This window comes from Hordeum vulgare, chromosome 7H (genome assembly GCF_904849725.1).
Source record: "Hordeum vulgare subsp. vulgare chromosome 7H, MorexV3_pseudomolecules_assembly, whole genome shotgun sequence".
Taxonomy (NCBI): Eukaryota; Viridiplantae; Streptophyta; class Magnoliopsida; order Poales; family Poaceae; genus Hordeum; species Hordeum vulgare.
The window spans coordinates 190,406,672-190,423,775 of record NC_058524.1 but is presented as its reverse complement, the minus strand read 5'-3'; the positions used below and the strand labels follow the sequence as shown (position 1 = coordinate 190,423,775).

At 44.9% G+C, this 17,104-nt stretch overlaps 1 protein-coding gene across 2 annotated transcripts; it reads right to left on the bottom strand.

Annotated features, from left to right (window-relative positions):
* Positions 1 to 775: 775 nt before the first annotated feature.
* LOC123413566 (EEF1A lysine methyltransferase 4) lies at positions 776 to 3,593 on the bottom strand. 2 transcript variants are annotated; one of them, XM_045106499.1, is made up of 9 exons: positions 3,261 to 3,593; positions 2,035 to 2,148; positions 1,875 to 1,943; positions 1,760 to 1,779; positions 1,634 to 1,686; positions 1,527 to 1,557; positions 1,365 to 1,443; positions 1,109 to 1,242; positions 776 to 1,015 (listed from the first exon to the last, which is right to left on the bottom strand). In XM_045106499.1, exons 1-9 carry the CDS (start codon positions 3,430 to 3,432, stop codon positions 959 to 961), a joined length of 729 nt encoding a protein of 242 aa, XP_044962434.1. In that variant the 5' UTR covers positions 3,433 to 3,593; the 3' UTR covers positions 776 to 958. The 2 variants fall into 2 exon arrangements, with proteins under 2 accessions (XP_044962434.1, XP_044962432.1); XM_045106497.1 differs by having other exon boundaries at positions 1,109 to 1,239; positions 3,261 to 3,523.
* Between the last annotated feature and the right edge of the window lie 13,511 nt (positions 3,594 to 17,104).

Genomic DNA, 17,104 nt, shown 5'->3' with positions numbered 1-17,104 from the left:
TAAGAGAGATGAGGAGACGAGGGATGATGAGTGTGCGGCGAGCGGCGACGAGGCCCGTCTTTTATAGCGGGGAGAAGGCGGGAGCGATGTGTGCGTGGCGGGAAAGGGCGGGACGCGCGGCGGCTCGCGATCGCTGCGCCGCGAGACCTTGGAGACCCAACTGGCACAAGAACCGAGGCGATGAGGACAACGAAGGCTCTCATCGACGCACAGTCGCTGACTCGACGGGTCCACACAGGAGGAATCTATCGCGCTTTGTTTTCGCTTCAAATTCCTTTCCTTCGGCATGGGTCCACAGGCGTCAATTTCGACCCTAACCAACTAAACTTGGGCTTTGAGGACGTGACTGGGCGATTCTTTTGCGCCGAGCCTGTTAGGGGATGGCTGGAGATGCTCTTATAATACAGTACCGTGCTACCTACTCACAAAAATCAAATTCAAAAGTACAAAAAATCAGAAACAAAATTTGAATGTTCGCAACATATGTGTGGACAATCCATAAAAGAAATCAAGTTTCTCTTTTTATTTTTTTAGGAATTGTAAACACATGTTGTGAACATAAAAAAAACATAGCTTCTGAAAACTGATTTCAATTATTTTTAGGGATTTTTATGCATATGTTGTGAACATCCACAAATTTTCCCAGATACTTTCCCGTCACACAAGATTCTGGCTTTACTTTATGCAGAAAATCTAGATCATTTGCTCTAAGATTTCGCACACAGCGAGCAGGTCCTATGTTCCACAAACACGGAAATAAATTCTGCGCAAAATCTTAAGACAGGAAAACAGCAAATCTGTTTCTATTCCAAATTCGATGATCGGAAAAGCAACATCCTAGCTGTAATTTTGCCAAATTGTTGCCAACAACGACACCAGTTAAGAGTTATAAAATATATTCCCTACATTATTCGCTACAGTGGTTATACACGACGATCCAAAAAGTTATAATATGCAATCAGTTGTCTGCTTCATTGACCTCGGTCTTCAAGTCCACTCTTGCACTGTCGTTGTCCTGCATAACAATGTAAGACTATTCAATAACTAGTCATATGAAGAGTTCAGGAAACAAGTTCGGATGATTTTGACAATCCTGTCGATGGCTAACCTTTATACAGACATAAATATAGTGAACATCAGGTTTTGGGCCAAGAAGGTTGATAATTGATGTACTGTCATCATGTAAAGGCAGTGGCTCGGTCAGATCCCATGTCTTTTTGGAACTTCTCTCCCACCTATCTGCTATGTCGATTGTGTATGTAAAACCGTAAAACAAATAACACTGTTATTTAGAGCTTCAGAAAATATCAAAGAGGTCAAGAGTAGGACATTGTTAAGTCGAACAGGTGGCAAAACCGACTAACCTATGACGTGAAGCTTTACTGTCCAAAATTGGAGGTCCTTCAGAAGATTCAATCGATAACTTGGATCCCCATAAGTAATCTGTAGCATTGTGACACTCGAAGAAGTTTATACACACAAGAAGAATATCACAGAGTTACCATGTTAATAATACTATCATTTACCATAATGTAGACCCCCTTATCGTTGAGGATTCTGCAGGTAGAAAAAAAAAAGAAATTTATAGTCAAATAAACAGAGATATCACAACAAATATCAGTCTGTTCTTTACCTGTTCACCTCTCCTAGCATCTTCGCTGCATGCTCTTGTGAATTTTGGCCGCACTACAATACAAGAAACACGTCTCTGAGTATGGCAAGGAAGAATATCTGAGTATCCTGGCAACAATTGACTCACCATAATAGAATCTAGTGTTCCTGCAAATAACAGAATGGTTTAGAACTCGATTGCATGTTACATACGCATGCATAGATGTTCCATAATGCTGGCAACCATTATATCGTAACGATACCTTTGTCAATAACAGCATCAAATGAACCAGACTCAAAGTCTGACATGTTTCTTACATCCATCTTCGTGTCTGTAAATTGCAGGAAATAATACAATAGTAAGCCATAGACACTCTGCAGGGATTCAATGTCTAAATCAAATGTTGGGAACAAAGGTTATACACTTTAGTTGAGGCTTATCATGGTATTTCTTCTTCATCTGTTCAATCACCACAGACGATATATCAATGTTGACAACATCCTGGTAACCATCATGAACCATGTTTTCACCAAAAACTGTGAAACATCAAAATAGATAAAAAACAAGTAACTTCAACTAAACCAAGAATAAACATGCTGGAAACAATATAACAAATACATCTAAATTCAGAAATAAATTATATAGTTTGAAACTGCATAGCAAATTAGTGATAAAAAACAGCTCAATCAACAATACAATCAGTTTCAAAAGGGATAAGAATAATTCCTTCATTATCTATGCCCAACAGTCAATACAATAAGTAGTCGACAAGAAAAGATGAGAATGGACTGTGTAACTAGCCAATTCCATGCTAATTATCAGACAGTAAGTTTTCATGAACCCAAGCCGGTGAACCTAAATGGATCCAGGAGGCCATGATGATTAAGGTAATTAATCACATTTCAGCTATTGCTGTTCCAATTCCACTTGACAACTCTCAACTAGGACCTAAATATTATCAAAAATCGATGTAAGGAAATGTGGCACATAAATTTCCATATCACCAGTAGTTTGATAAATCAAGTTAACTATCTTCCATTGACAACAAGGGGTCCTGCTTTGGGGAAAGGAGTCGCTAGGGATCTGTCTCACAAGTCACAACCCCATTTCACTTTTTTGCTGACATATGATATGACACTGATAAAGCAACCGTCGCCCATACGCGCATGTCACTTTGCACGTGATGTTTTGGCCATGGCCATGAACTGCAACGCACCATATTTTCACATGCTTTCAGTGGTAATGGGGCACATGGCCAAGAGGCCGGTTGTCACAGATTGGTAATAAGTAACATAATGACTTGCTACATCACTAGTTGCTTTGGTTGTACTGTTACCACGTAATCGCACGGATGGAATGAATACCACTGAGCAAATGCTGAGTAATTGACGAAACCTTTATGTCTAACAACATTCGATTCATTTTACAGAAACGTAGAGACTCCGTAGAGCATACATTCTGCATTGCGCTACAGTTGATCGATCGAGTGAGTAGTCTCCTGGCGATCCCAACTAATCGAGAGAAAGAGAGAGAGAGAGACGATGGAGCAGGTCAACCAAGGTGCCCAGAGAAACTCCCTCCCTGATCGATCCCGCCTGGCCCCGAGGGTGCATGGGCGAGTGGAGTGGAGTGGAGATAGGCTACTCACCGGAGTTGCCGCATCCGACGAGGAGGAGGCGCTGGTGCGGGCGCACGTAGAGGCGGAGCAGCGGCGCGAGGGCGGGGTACTTCTGGTACCAGTCGAAGGGCCCTGACTCCTTGCGGTACCGCTCGTCCCAGTACCACGCCTCCCCGTACGCCTGCGACGCCGCCCCCGTCATCCCTCCGCTCGGATCTGGCCGCGGGGGCGCACTGGCTTCGATCGATGGACGATGATGCTGACCTTGCGCGCCGGCCGGGCGGCAGGGGAGCCTCGTTAATTTCGTGGAGGATTCCGGATCCGCGGGGTGGGGGGAGTGGGTGGAGTCCAGTGAGGACTTTTGGCCGTTTTGGGGTGGTTCGCGCAGTGCGATGTGATCCCGGTGCACTGGTGCACGTGCGGAAACACGAGCGCGATGGACGATAGGGAGATCTTAGGCAAACACTAACCCATGACCTCGAATGGAAGTCTGTTTTGTTTGTCTTTTATCTCTACTATTAAAAAGGAATCTGTCTCGTGATGGTTCGACCTCGTAGGATGGTTCAACCACGATAGATCCCCTAGCTAGCACTGTCAGTTCCATCGTTTTTTCCATCCCTCAGTAAACCGATCGATTAAATACAGAAAAAAAAAGTCTCTTACCCAGAACCGGCCGACTGCCTCGTCCCTCTCTTCCCCCCCACCCCATCTCTCTGCCTCGCCTCGCCTCCCCCGTATCGGCGGCGGTTCAAACCCGCGTCAGGTTGACGAGGGCCGCCGCTGGATCCATCGGCCGCGCCTGATCCCGCGGGATCCGCCCCCTGCCGGCGCGGTACAGACCCACCATGGAGGCCATGGAGGAGCTGTCGCAGCTCTCCGTGTCGATACGCCAGGCGGCCTCGCTCCTCGCCGACGACGGCCCCTCCGACGACTCCGGCCAGGTCTCCGCCGCCGCCGTTCCCCTCGATCCATCGGTCGCGCCTGATCCCGCGGGATCCTTCGAGCGCTCGCTTCTCCTCCGCCGTCGGCGGCCAGCCAGCCATCATCTGTCCTCCTCTTCCGTGCAACTACCCCCTCCCGGTCCTCTTCCTCCATTGCCGTGCCGAAGGCTCGTCCGCGTCCGCCCGTCCTCATCCCCCGCTTCCGGCCCCCCAGATCCCCCTCCACCGTTCCTTCCGGCGACTGTAACGACCACTCCAGGACTCCAGGTGACCATGAGCAGCAACTCGAACCGGCGGTAATCATCCAAGGTGAGCTTCCCTTTCTGTACAGATTTCCCTCGGCGTCGGCGAGCTTCCGCGGCAATAATCCGAATCCCAAGCCGGCAGTTGTTCTGAATTTTCGCATGAGCCCGTGTGTTGAAAGAAGATGTCTCCTCTATCTTGTTAGACTACTAGGCATCTGCCTCTCATATTTTTGTTCTGAACCAACTAGCTAGCGGAGCCACGTTCATAGGCATCTGTTCTAAATTTTTGTTTATTTATAGCTATGCAGTCTATTTATTTAACGTGTTCTGAATTATTGTTTGTTTATGGTATGAAAATCCATATGCCTTGCATTCATCCAATTATCTCTCTTGGAAAAATCATGTGCTGGCCGGCAGTTGTATTCAGATTTTGCTCTTAAATTGCAGATTATTTCAGAGAAAGATGGATGGGCGTATCCCCACCAAGCTGGATGGATAGTAGGTTACTAAATTGCATATCTAACCTTGTGGTCCTCTTAACTGAATTGATCTATTTGTTCTTCAAATATTTATTTCAAGTTTTCTTTCAGATATTACTGCATTCTATTCTTATCTACATTGTAGAATTATGTATTCTCGATTATACTTGCTTCTATTTGTTGTTGGAATTATGCCCTAGAGGCAATAATAAATATAGTTATTATTATAATTCCTGTATCAAGATAATAGTTTATTATCCATGCTATAATTGTATTGAATGAAGACTCATTTACATGTGTGGATACATAGACAAAACACTGTCCCTAGCATGCCTCTAGTTGGCTAGCCAGTTGGTCAATGATAGTCAGTGTCTTCTGATTATGAACAAGGTGTTGTTGCTTGATAACTGGATCACGTCATTGGGAGAATCACGTGATGGACTAGACCCAAACTAATAGACGTAGCATGTTGATCGTGTCATTTTGTTGCTACTGTTTTCTGCGTGTCAAGTATTTATTCCTATGACCATGAGATCATATAACTCACTGACACCGGAGGAATGCTTTGTGTGTATCAAACGTCACAACGTAACTGGGTGACTATAAAGATGCTCTACAGGTATCTCCGAAGGTGTTAGTTGAGTTAGTATGGATCAAGACTGGGATTTGTCACTCCGTGTGACGGAGAGGTATCTCGGGGCCCACTCGGTAATACAACATCAGACACAAGCCTTGCAAGCAATGTAACTTAGTGTAAGTTGCGGGATCTTGTATTACGGAACGAGTAAAGAGACTTGCCGGTAAACGAGATTGAAATAGGTATGCGGATAGTGACGATCGAATCTCGGGCAAGTAACATACCGAAGGACAAAGGGAATGACATACGGGATTATACGAATCCTTGGCACTGAGGTTCAAACGATAAGATCTTCGTAGAATATGTAGGATCCAATATGGGAATCTAGGTCCCGCTATTGGATATTGACCGAGGAGTCTCTCGGGTCATGTCTACATAGTTCTCGAACCCGCAGGGTCTGCACACTTAAGGTTCGACGTTGTTTTATGTGTATTTGAGTTATATGGTTGGTTACCGAATGTTGTTCGGAGTCCCGGATGAGATCACGGACGTCACGAGGGTTTCCGGAATGGTCCGGAAACGAAGATTGATATATAGGATGACCTCATTTGATTACTGGAAGGTTTTCGGAGTTACCGGGAATGTACCGGGAATGACGAATGGGTTCCGGGAGTTCACCGGGGGGGGGCAACCCACCCCGGGGAAGCCCATAGGCCTTGGGGAGACACACCAGCCCTTAGTGGGCTGGTGGGACAGCCCACAAGTGCCCTATGCGCCAAGGAGAAGAAAATCAAGAGAGAAAAAAAAAGGGAGGAGGTGGGAAGGGAGGGGGACTCCCTCCCACCAAACCTAGTCCAACTCGGTTTGGGGGGGGGAGAGTCCTCCCCCTTGGCTCGGCCGACCCCCTTGAGGGTCCTTGGACCCTAAGGCAAGGCCCCCTCCCTCCCACCTATATATACGGAGGTTTTAGGGCTGATTTGAGACGACTTTTCCACGGCAGCCCGACCACATACCTCCACGGTTTTTCCTCTAGATCGCGTTTCTGCGGAGCTCGGGCGGAGCCCTGCTGAGACAAGGTCATCACCAACCTCCGGAGCGCCGTCACACTGCCGGAGAACTCTTCTACCTCTCCGTCTCTCTTGCTGGATCAAGAAGGCCGAGATCATCGTCGAGCTGTACGTGTGCTGAACGCGGAGGTGCCGTCCGTTCGGTACTAGATCGTGGGACTGATCGCGGGATTGTTCGCGGGGCGGATCGAGGGACGTGAGGACGTTCCACTACATCAACCGCGTTCTCTAACGCTTCTGCTGTATGGTCTACAAGGGTACGTAGATCACTCATCCCCTCCCGTAGATGGACATCACCATGATAGGTCTTCGTGCGCGTAGGAAAAATTTTGTTTCCCATGCGACGTTCCCCAACAGTGGCATCATGAGCTAGGTTCATGCGTAGATGTCTTCTCGAGTAGAACACAAAAGTTTTTGTGGGCGGTGATGTGCGTTTTGCTGCCCTCCTTAGTCTTTTCTTGATTCTGCGGTATTGTTGGATTGAAGCGGCTTGGACCGACATTACTCGTACGCTTACGAGAGACTGGTTTCATCGTTACGAGTACCCCCCTTTGCTCAAAGATGACTGGCAAGTGTCGGTTTCTCCAACTTTAGTTGAATCGGATTTGACCGAGGAGGTCCTTGGATGAGGTTAAATAGCAACTCATATATCTCCGTTGTGGTGTTTGCGTAAGTAAGATGCGATCCTACTAGATACCCTTGGTCACCACGTAAAACATGCAACAACAAAATTAGAGGACGTCTAACTTGTTTTTGCAGGGTATGATTGTGATGTGATATGGCCAACGATGTGATGTGATATATTGGATGTATGAGATGATCATGTTGTAATAGAAATATCGACTTGCACGTCGATGGTACGGCAACCGGCAGGAGCCATAGGGTTGTCTTTATACTAATGTTTGTGCTTGCAGATGCGTTTACTATTTTGCTAGGATGTAGCTTTAGTAGTAATAGCATAAGTAGCACGACAACCCCGATGGCAACACGTTGATGGATGATCATGGTGTGGCGCCGGTGACAAGAAGATCGTGCCGGTGCTTTGGTGATGGAGATCAAGAAGCACGTGTTGATGGCCATATCATGTCACTTATGAATTGCATGTGATGTTAATCCTTTTATGCACCTTATTTTGCTTAGAACGACGGTAGCATTATGAGGTGATCTCTCACTAAAATTTCAAGACAAAATTGTGTTCTCCCCGACTGTGCACCGTTGCTACAGTTCGTCGTTTCGAGACACCACGTGATGATCGGGTGTGATAGACTCAACGTTCACATACAACGGGTGCAAAACAGTTGCGCACGCGGAACACTCGGGTTAAGCTTGACGAGCCTAGCATGTGCAGACATGGCCTCGGAACACATGAGACCGAAAGGTCGATCATGAATCATATAGTTGATATGATTAGCATAGGGATGCTTACCACTGAAACTATACTCAACTCACGTGATGATCGGACTTGGGATAGTGTAAGTGGATCATGAACCACTCAAATGACTAGAGAGATGTACTTTTTGAGTGGGAGTTTAGCATATAATTTGATTAAGTTGAACTCTAATTATCTTGAACATAGTCTAAGTCCACTTTGAATATATTTGTGTTGTAGATCATGGCTCACGCGACAGTCATCCTGAATTTTAATACGTTCCTAGAGAAAGCTAAGTTGAAAGATGATGGAAGCAACTTTGTAGACTGGGCTCGTAATCTTAAGCTAATCTTACAAGCTGGGAAGAAGGATTATGTCCTTAATGCTACGCTAGGAGATGAACCACCCGCTACGGCTGATCAGGATGTTAAGAACGCTTGGTTAGCACGTAAGGAGGATTACTCAATAGTTCAATGTGCAGTCTTGTATGGCTTAGAACCGGGACTTCAACGTCGCTTTGAGCGTCATGGAGCATTTGAGATGTTCCAGGAGTTGGAGTTTATCTTTCAGAAGAACGCCCGGATCGAGAGGTATGAGACCTCCGATAAATTCTATGCTTGCAAGATGGAGGAAAACTCGTCTGTCAGTGAACATGTGCTCAAAATGTCTGGGTACTCAAACCGTCTAGCCGAACTGGGGATTGACTCCCGCAAGAAGCTATCACTGACAGAATCCTTCAATCACTGCCGCCAAGCTACAAAGGCTTTGTGTTGAACTACAACATGCAAGGGATGAACAAGTCTCCCGGCGAGTTGTTTGCGATGTTGAAAGTCGCAGAGTCTGAACTCCGTAAAGAGCATCAAGTGTTGATGGTGAATAAGACCACTAGTTTCAAGAGAAACGGCAAAGGCAAGAAGGGCAATTCAAAGAAGAGCGGCAAACCTGTTGCCAATCCGCCGAAGAAACCCAAAGCTGGACCTAAGCCTGAAACGGAGTATTTCTATTGCAAGGGTATGGGTCACTGGAAGCGCAATTGCCCCAAGTATCTGGCAGATAAGAAGGCGGGCAAAGAAAAATCAGGTATATTTGATATACATGTTATTGATGTGTACTTAACCGGCTCTCGTAGTAGTGCCTGGGTATTCGATATCGGTTCTGTTGCTCATATTTGCAACTCGAAGCAGGAACTGCGGAATAGACGAAGGCTGGCGAAAGACGAAGTGACGATGCGCGTAGGAAATGGTTCCAAGGTTGATGCAATCGCCGTCGGCACAGTGTCACTTCAGCTACCATCGGGATTAGTGATGAACTTAAATCATTGTTATTTAGTGCCTGCGTTGAGCATGAACATTATATCTGGATCTTGTTTATTGCGGGACGGTTACTCTTTTAAGTCTGAGAATAATGGTTGTTCTATTTCTATGAGTAACATCTTTTATGGTCATGCACCGAATGTGAGAGGATTGTTCATATTGAATCTTGATAGCGATACGCATGTACATAACATAGAGACCTAAAGAGTTAGAGTGAACAATGATAGCGCCATATTTTTGTGGCACTGCCGCTTGGGTCATATTGGTGTAAAGCGCATGAAGAAACTCCATGCTGATGGACTTTTGGAGTAACTTGACATTGATTCACTTGACACGTGCGAACCATGCCTCATGGGCAAGATGACTAAGACTCCGTTCTCCGGAACAATGGAGCGTGCAAGTGACTTATTGGAAATCATACATACCGATGTGTGTGGTCCAATGAGCGTGGAGGCACGCGGCGGATATCGTTATTTTCTCACCTTCACTGACGATTTAAGTAGATATGGTTATGTCTACTTGATGAAGCACAAGTCTGAAACATTTGAAAAGTTCAAGCAATTTCAGAGTGAAGTGGAAAATCATCGTAACAAGAAGATCAAGTTTCTACGGTCTGATCGTGGGGGTGAATATCTGAGTTTCGAGTTTGGTGCTCACTTAAGACAATGTGGAATTGTTTCACAGTTAACACCGCCTGGAACACCACAGCGTAATGGTGTGTCCGAACGTCGTAATCGTACTTTGTTAGAGATGGTACGATCTATGATGTCTCTTACTGATTTGCCGTTATCATTTTGGGGTTATGCATTAGAAACAGCTGCATTCACTTTAAATAGGGCACCATCAAAATCCGTTGAGACGACACCATACGAACTGTGGTATGGCAAGAGGCCAAAGTTGTCGTTTCTTAAAGTTTGGGGATGTGATGCTTATGTCAAAAAGCTTCAGCCTGAAAAGCTGGAACCCAAAGCGGAAAAGTGCGTCTTCATAGGTTACCCAAAAGAGAGAGTTGGGTACACCTTCTATCTCAAATCCGAGGGCAAAGTGTTTGTTGCTAAGAACGGAGCTTTTCTCGAAAAGGAGTTTCTCTCGAGAGAATTGAGTGGGAGGAAGATAGAACTTGACGAGGTTGTCGAACCTATCATCCCTCTGGATGGTGGCGCAGGGCAAGGGGAAACCTCTGTCATTGCGACGCCGGTTGAGGAGGAAGTTAATGATGATGATCATGAAACTCCAGTTCAAGTTTCTGTTGAACCACGCAGGTCGACGAGATCACGTGCTGCTCCAGAGTGGTACGGTAATCCCGTCTTATCAGTCATGTTGTTAGACAACAATGAACCTGCAAGTTATGAAGAAGCAATGGTGGGCCCAGATTCCAACAAATGGCTAGAAGCCATGAAATCCGAGATAGGATCCATGTATGAGAACAAAGTGTGGACTTTGGAGATACTACCTGAGGGCCGCAAGGCTATTCAGAACAAATGGATCTTTAAAAAGAAGACGGACGCTGACGGTAATGTGACCGTTTATAAAGCTCGACTTGTGGCAAAGGGTTTTTCACAAGTTCCAGGAATTGACTATGATGAGACTTTCTCACCCGTGGCAATGCTTAAGTCCGTCAGAATCATGTTAGCAATAGCCGCGTTTTTCGATTATGAAATCTGGCAGATGGATGTCAAAACGGCGTTCCTTAACGGTTTCCTTAAGGAAGAGTTGTATATGATGCAACCCGAAGGTTTTGTCGATCCTAAGAATGCTAACAAGGTGTGCAAGCTCCAGCGATCCATTTATGGACTGGTGCAAGCATCTCGGAGTTGGAACAAACGCTTTGATGAGGTGATCAAGGCATTTGGGTTTATAAAAGTGGTTGGAGAATCTTGTATTTACAAGAAAGTGAGTGGGAGCTCTGTGGCGTTTCTAATATTATATGTGGATGACATATTACTGATTGGAAACAATGTAGAGTTTTTGGAAAGCATAAAAGGTTACTTGAATAAAAGTTTCTCTATGAAGGACCTAGGAGAGGCTGCTTACATTCTAGGCATTAAGATCTATAGGGATAGATCAAAACGCCTGATAGGACTTTCACAAAGCACATACCTTGATAAAGTTTTGAAGAGGTTCAAAATGGAACAGTCCAAGAAAGGGTTCTTGCCAGTTTTACAAGGTACGAGATTGAGTAAGACTCAGTGCCCAGCAACTGATGAAGATAGAGAGCATATGCGCTCCGTCCCCTATGCTTCAGCCATAGGTTCTATCATGTATGCGATGTTGTGCACTAGACCGGATGTTAGCCTGGCCATAAGTATGGCAGGAAGGTTCCAGAGTAATCCAGGAGTGGATCACTGGACAACGGTCAAGAATATCCTGAAGTACCTGAAAAGGACTAAGGAGATGTTTCTCGTATATGGAGGTGACGAAGAGCTCGCCGTAAAAGGTTACGTCGATGCAAGCTTTGACACAGATCCGGACGACTCTAAGTCGCAAACCGGATACGTATTTATTCTTAATGGGGGTGCAGTAAGCTGGTGCAGTTCCAAGCAAAGCGTCGTAGCAGATTCTACATGTGAAGCGGAGTACATGGCTGCCTCGAAGGCGGCTGAGGAAGGTATCTGGATGAAGCAGTTCATGACGGATCTTGGAGTGGTGCCAAGTGCACTGGATCCAATAACCTTGTTCTGTGACAACACGCGTGCCATTGCCTTAGCAAAGGAACCACGGTTTCACAAGAAGAACAGACACATCAAACGACGCTTCAACCTCATCTGCGACTACGTCGAGGAAGAGGACGTAAATATATGCAAAGTGCACACGGATCTGAATGTAGCAGACCCGCTGACTAAACCTCTTCCACGGCCAAAACATGATCGACACCAGAACTGTATGGGTGTTAGATTTATTACAATGTAATTCACATGGTGATGTGAGGACTAGATTATTGACTCTAGTGCAAGTGGGAGACTGTTGGAATTATGCCCTAGAGGCAATAATAAATATAGTTATTATTATAATTCCTGTATCAAGATAATAGTTTATTATCCATGCTATAATTGTATTGAATGAAGACTCATTTACATGTGTGGATACATAGACAAAACACTGTCCCTAGCATGCCTCTAGTTGGCTAGCCAGTTGGTCAATGATAGTCAGTGTCTTCTGATTATGAACAAGGTGTTGTTGCTTGATAACTGGATCACGTCATTGGGAGAATCACGTGATGGACTAGACCCAAAATAATAGACGTAGCATGTTGATCGTGTCATTTTGTTGCTACTGTTTTCTGCGTGTCAAGTATTTATTCCTATGACCATGAGATCATATAACTAACTGACACCGGAGGAATGCTTTGTGTGTATCAAACGTCGCAACATAACTGGGTGACTATAAAGATGCTCTACAGGTATCTCCGAAGGTGTTAGTTGAGTTAGTATGGATCAAGACTGGGATTTGTCACTCCGTGTGACGGAGAGGTATCTCGGGGCCCACTCGGTAATACAACATCACACACAAGCCTTGCAAGCAATGTAACTTAGTGTAAGTTGCGGGATCTTGTATTACGGAATGAGTAAAGAGACTTGCCGGTAAACGAGATTGAAATAGGTATGCGGATACTGACGATCGAATCTCGGGCAAGTAACATACCGAAGGACAAAGGGAATGACATACGGGATTATACGAATCCTTGGCACTGAGGTTCAAACGATAAGTTCTTCATAGAATATGTAGGATCCAATATGGGCATCCAGGTCCCGCTATTGGATATTTACCGAGGAGTCTCTCGGGTCATGTCTACATAGTTCTCGAACCCGCAGGGTTTGCACACTTAAGGTTCGACGTTGTTTTATGTGTATTTGAGTTATATGGTTGGTTACCTAATGTTGTTCGGAGTCCCGAATGAGATCACGGACGTCACGAGGGTTTCCGGAATGGTCCGGAGACGAAGATTGATATATAGGATGACCTCATTTGATTACTGGAAGGTTTTCGGAGTTACCGGGAATGTACCGGGAATGACGAATGGGTTCCGGGAGTTCACCGGGGGGGGCAACCCACCCCGGGGAAGCCCATAGGCCTTGGGGAGACACACCAGCCCTTAGTGGGCTGGTGGGACAGCCCACAAGTTCCCTATGCGCCAAGGAGAAGAAAATCAAGAGAGAAAGAAAAAAAAGGGAGGAGGTGGGAAGGGAGGGGGACTCCCTCCCACCAAACCTAGTCCAACTCGGTTTGGGGGGGGGGGAGAGTCCTCCCCCTTGGCTCGGCCGACCCCCTTGAGGGTCCTTGGACCCCAAGGCAAGGCCCCCTCCCTCCCACCTATATATACGGAGGTTTTAGGGCTGATTTGAGATGACTTTTCCACGGCAGCCCGACCACATACCTCCATGGTTTTTCCTCTAGATCGCCTTTCTGCGGAGCTCGGGCGGAGCCCTGCTGAGACAAGGTCATCACCAACCTCCGGAGCGCCGTCACGCTGCCGGAGAACTCTTCTACCTCTCCGTCTCTCTTGCTGGATCAAGAAGGCCGAGATCATCGTCGAGCTGTACGTGTGCTGAACGCGGAGGTGCCGTCCGTTCGGTACTAGATCGTGGGACTGATCGCGGGATTGTTCGCGGGGCGGATCGAGGGACGTGAGGATGTTCCACTACATCAACCGCGTTCTCTAACGCTTCTGCTGTATGGTCTACAAGGGTACGTAGATCACTCATCCCCTCTCGTAGATGGACATCACCATGATAGGTCTTCGTGCGCGTAGGAAAATTTTTGTTTCCCATGCGACGTTCCCCAACATTTGTTTCCTTGACTATGAAACTGTAATTGATTTGAATTCTTTCCATCGGTCTTTTTGTTAGATCTCATGACACTTCACCTGTTGTTGACACCAAGCACCAATTGTGGCCATATATTTTCTCCCTCATATATGGCATCAGTGGTGTGTATGTATGAAAATATTTATTTCAAGTTTTCTTTCAGATATTACTGTATTCTATTCTTATCTACATTGTAGAATTATGTATTCTTGATTATACTTGCTTCTATTTGTTTCCTTGACTACGAAACCGTAATTGATTTGAATTCTTTCCATCGGTCTTTTTGTTAGATCTCATGACACTGCATCTGTTGTTGACACCAAGCACCAATTGTGGCCATATATTTTCTCCCTCATACATGGCATCAGTGGTGTGTGTGTATGATCCTGCAACAAGTGTTCACTATTTGATGAGTCTTCTTATCTGCAATTTATGCCTGGTCCATCTTCATGCTACACATGGGTCTCACTTTGACATGGGCATCAGCACGACAGCAATCCACTATAATTTTATTGAAGCTAGCTAGGTTGCTAGACGATGGGTGTCGAAATATATTCTATCTCTTAAATTTGGAAGTCTTGACAAGGTAATGATGCTTCCCTCATTTGTATGGAGTCGTATTTAGAATATTTGTCAGCTAACCCGCTATCTTTACTTGCTCTATTCAATTATATTTGAGCAATGCTTGACCATTTATCTCATATGTACTGTCAACCAGATCATGCAGTTGTTCCAATATTTAAGAAAATGCATCTTTTAGCAGATAGAGTAACTCAAGTATATAGCTCCTGTTGTAGCAGTCTTATTTTATGCAAGGAGCGGTAATAAACAAAAATAAGAAGATGCATCTTTTTTTCTTCGAAATGCTAGAAGATACATACGAGTAGCCAAAGGGATTTTTGGTTTCAGGTGTCGATCCTCCTTTTTCCATACTTCCTGGTAGCCTTTTCTTGTTTCATATGACCTCTATATAATATTTCTGTTAGCAGATGAACTGGAGGAAGAAAACAAAGTTGATACACTACTGATTGCAAGTTTAACCATTTGAGGGGTTCGAGGCGTGTATCTGTCACATTCAAGTTTTCAAGCTGCTGACTGTACTGAAGGAAGAAGATTTAGTGATTACCAAAATCTACATAGGCTTGTACAGAATTGCTGATGCTTTCCAAAAAGGTTTTGGTACCCTTTTGTTATATTGTTTATCAGCTTAAATGTTACCATAACCTTTACTGAAGCCTTTATATACATCCTTTCTTGTGCAGGGAGTAGGGTAAAGTATATTGGCCAAATTACAGAACCTCCATCTCACACATTTGTGCAGAGGTACCTTCGTAGCCTTGTGTTTCTATTTCACTTTGACATAACATTTCTGCATCCTGGATCTTCTTTGATCTTTCTTCTTTTTTGGTCACATTTGTTACATCAGTTCTGAAGTTATACAAGAAATGTTGAAGTTCCTTGTGTCTTTGAGCAGTGAACACTAAAAGACCTATTCCGTGCATACGTGAAAAAGTGCCTCCTCGCTCGAAAGAAAAAAGAAAGAAAAAAAACAACCCACGTACCCACGTCGTCCCACCGGAGGTAGCGAAGGGATGGCCGGGAGGTAGCGAACACCGGAGCGAGGCGGGTCGGGTCGGGATCCATCACTATGACGCGTAGTTGGCGGCAGCGGCGCTCCATGGCCATGGCAGCTCAGTCTCCTCGGAAGAAGAGACGAGGTGGGGGAGTTAAGAGAAGGGAGAGTAGGGACGGCGCGACTACCTACTTGTTCGACAGCGGCTCTAGTAGCCGGATTCAGGTTTGTGTTCAATTTTTTCTCCTCCCGACTGCACGATGTGGGTTGCCCAGCGGTCACTATCCCTACCATTGTGCTTGTCCCCCCTAGCTGCACCTCCGTGCGCTCATGGAGATGTCGTCGCCCTCGCCTACGCCATCTCCATGGAGGCCAGCGTCATGCTTCCTTCCCCTGGCCCTGCTTGACCTCCTCCTCACTCACGATGCCCATGTTTAGTTACGTCAAGGCTATGTTGCACACGCTGACCGTCAGCCGATTTCTTTTCAATATATAACATTAGTTTTCATGTCAATCTTGTTGATCCATTCATATCTGCTTTCCAGTGTACTTGCCAACTAAGGATCATGTATGTATGCTTGCAAATTGATAGAATTTATCACTGCTCTATCTTTTTTTCCACCATTTGTCGTGTCATGTAGCTTTCATAGTTTTTTGGGTATAAACTACATGCAGCTAGCAATAAATTAATTCTTAAGATTAATCTATCAGTGTTATGTATACATTGTTGGCATAACATGATGCCTAGTTTTGTGGCTGACTTTGCGCAGAAAGACTGGTCTAAAATCCAAAATTCATTGGTGGACTTGGAGCAATCCATCGCGACACAATCTTGGATGAAGTTATTCTTTAATCAAGTTATGATATTTTACTGCAGTATAAATTATAGATACCTAATGTGAGCTACTCATGGTTGGGTTTTCCATAGGTTTCTATCAGCTATTATTTCTCCTCTCAGTAATGTTGAGGTGAATGCAGCTCCTAATCATACTTTATCAATATAGGCGGATGAAGTAGATTATGAAGACAATGTACCTCAAGATGGTTTCTCAGTATGAGAATCTGGTTAACATTCTCTTCCAGAACAAAGGTAAATTGTTTGCATGTTGTTAACCCTTTCTTGTGAAGATTCAGAATCATAAAAGATAATATTTAGGTATAAATTGTTTGTTTGTATGGATTGCTTATATTCAGTTACAATTACTATCCTCTTTTGCCATATTTTACATTCTGATATAATTTTGTGTGTGAGACGGTAAAGAAAACAGACCAAGATCTACCAGTCACTCATAAAGATGCTTCGCTATTTGAGAACTACTGGACCAAGAATTCAGCTCAATTTTGTTGAGATCGATTAGTCATTTGATGAGTGACTTGGAAGCCTTTTAGGATTCTGCTGGACAATGTACACGAATTGGAAGAGAAGACCCATGGCAAGAAAACCAGCACATATATGATATTGACTCCATGGTATTTTTATAACTGCATTTGTGTGGACCTCTGAC

What these genes read in the sequence shown, in the direction of transcription:
- LOC123413566 (XM_045106499.1), bottom strand. Translation starts at nt 3,432, where the DNA reads ATGACGGGGGCGGCGTCGCAGGCGTACGGGGAGGCGTGGTACTGGGAC. An exon ending in ATAAGGGGGTCTACATTATG is followed by an intron (nt 1,444 to 1,526) that starts GTAAATGATAGT and finishes ACAATGCTACAG; the next exon opens with ATTACTTATGGGGATCCAAG. An exon ending in ATATTTATGTCTGTATAAAG is followed by an intron (nt 1,016 to 1,108) that starts GTTAGCCATCGA and finishes ATTGTTATGCAG; the next exon opens with GACAACGACAGTGCAAGAGT.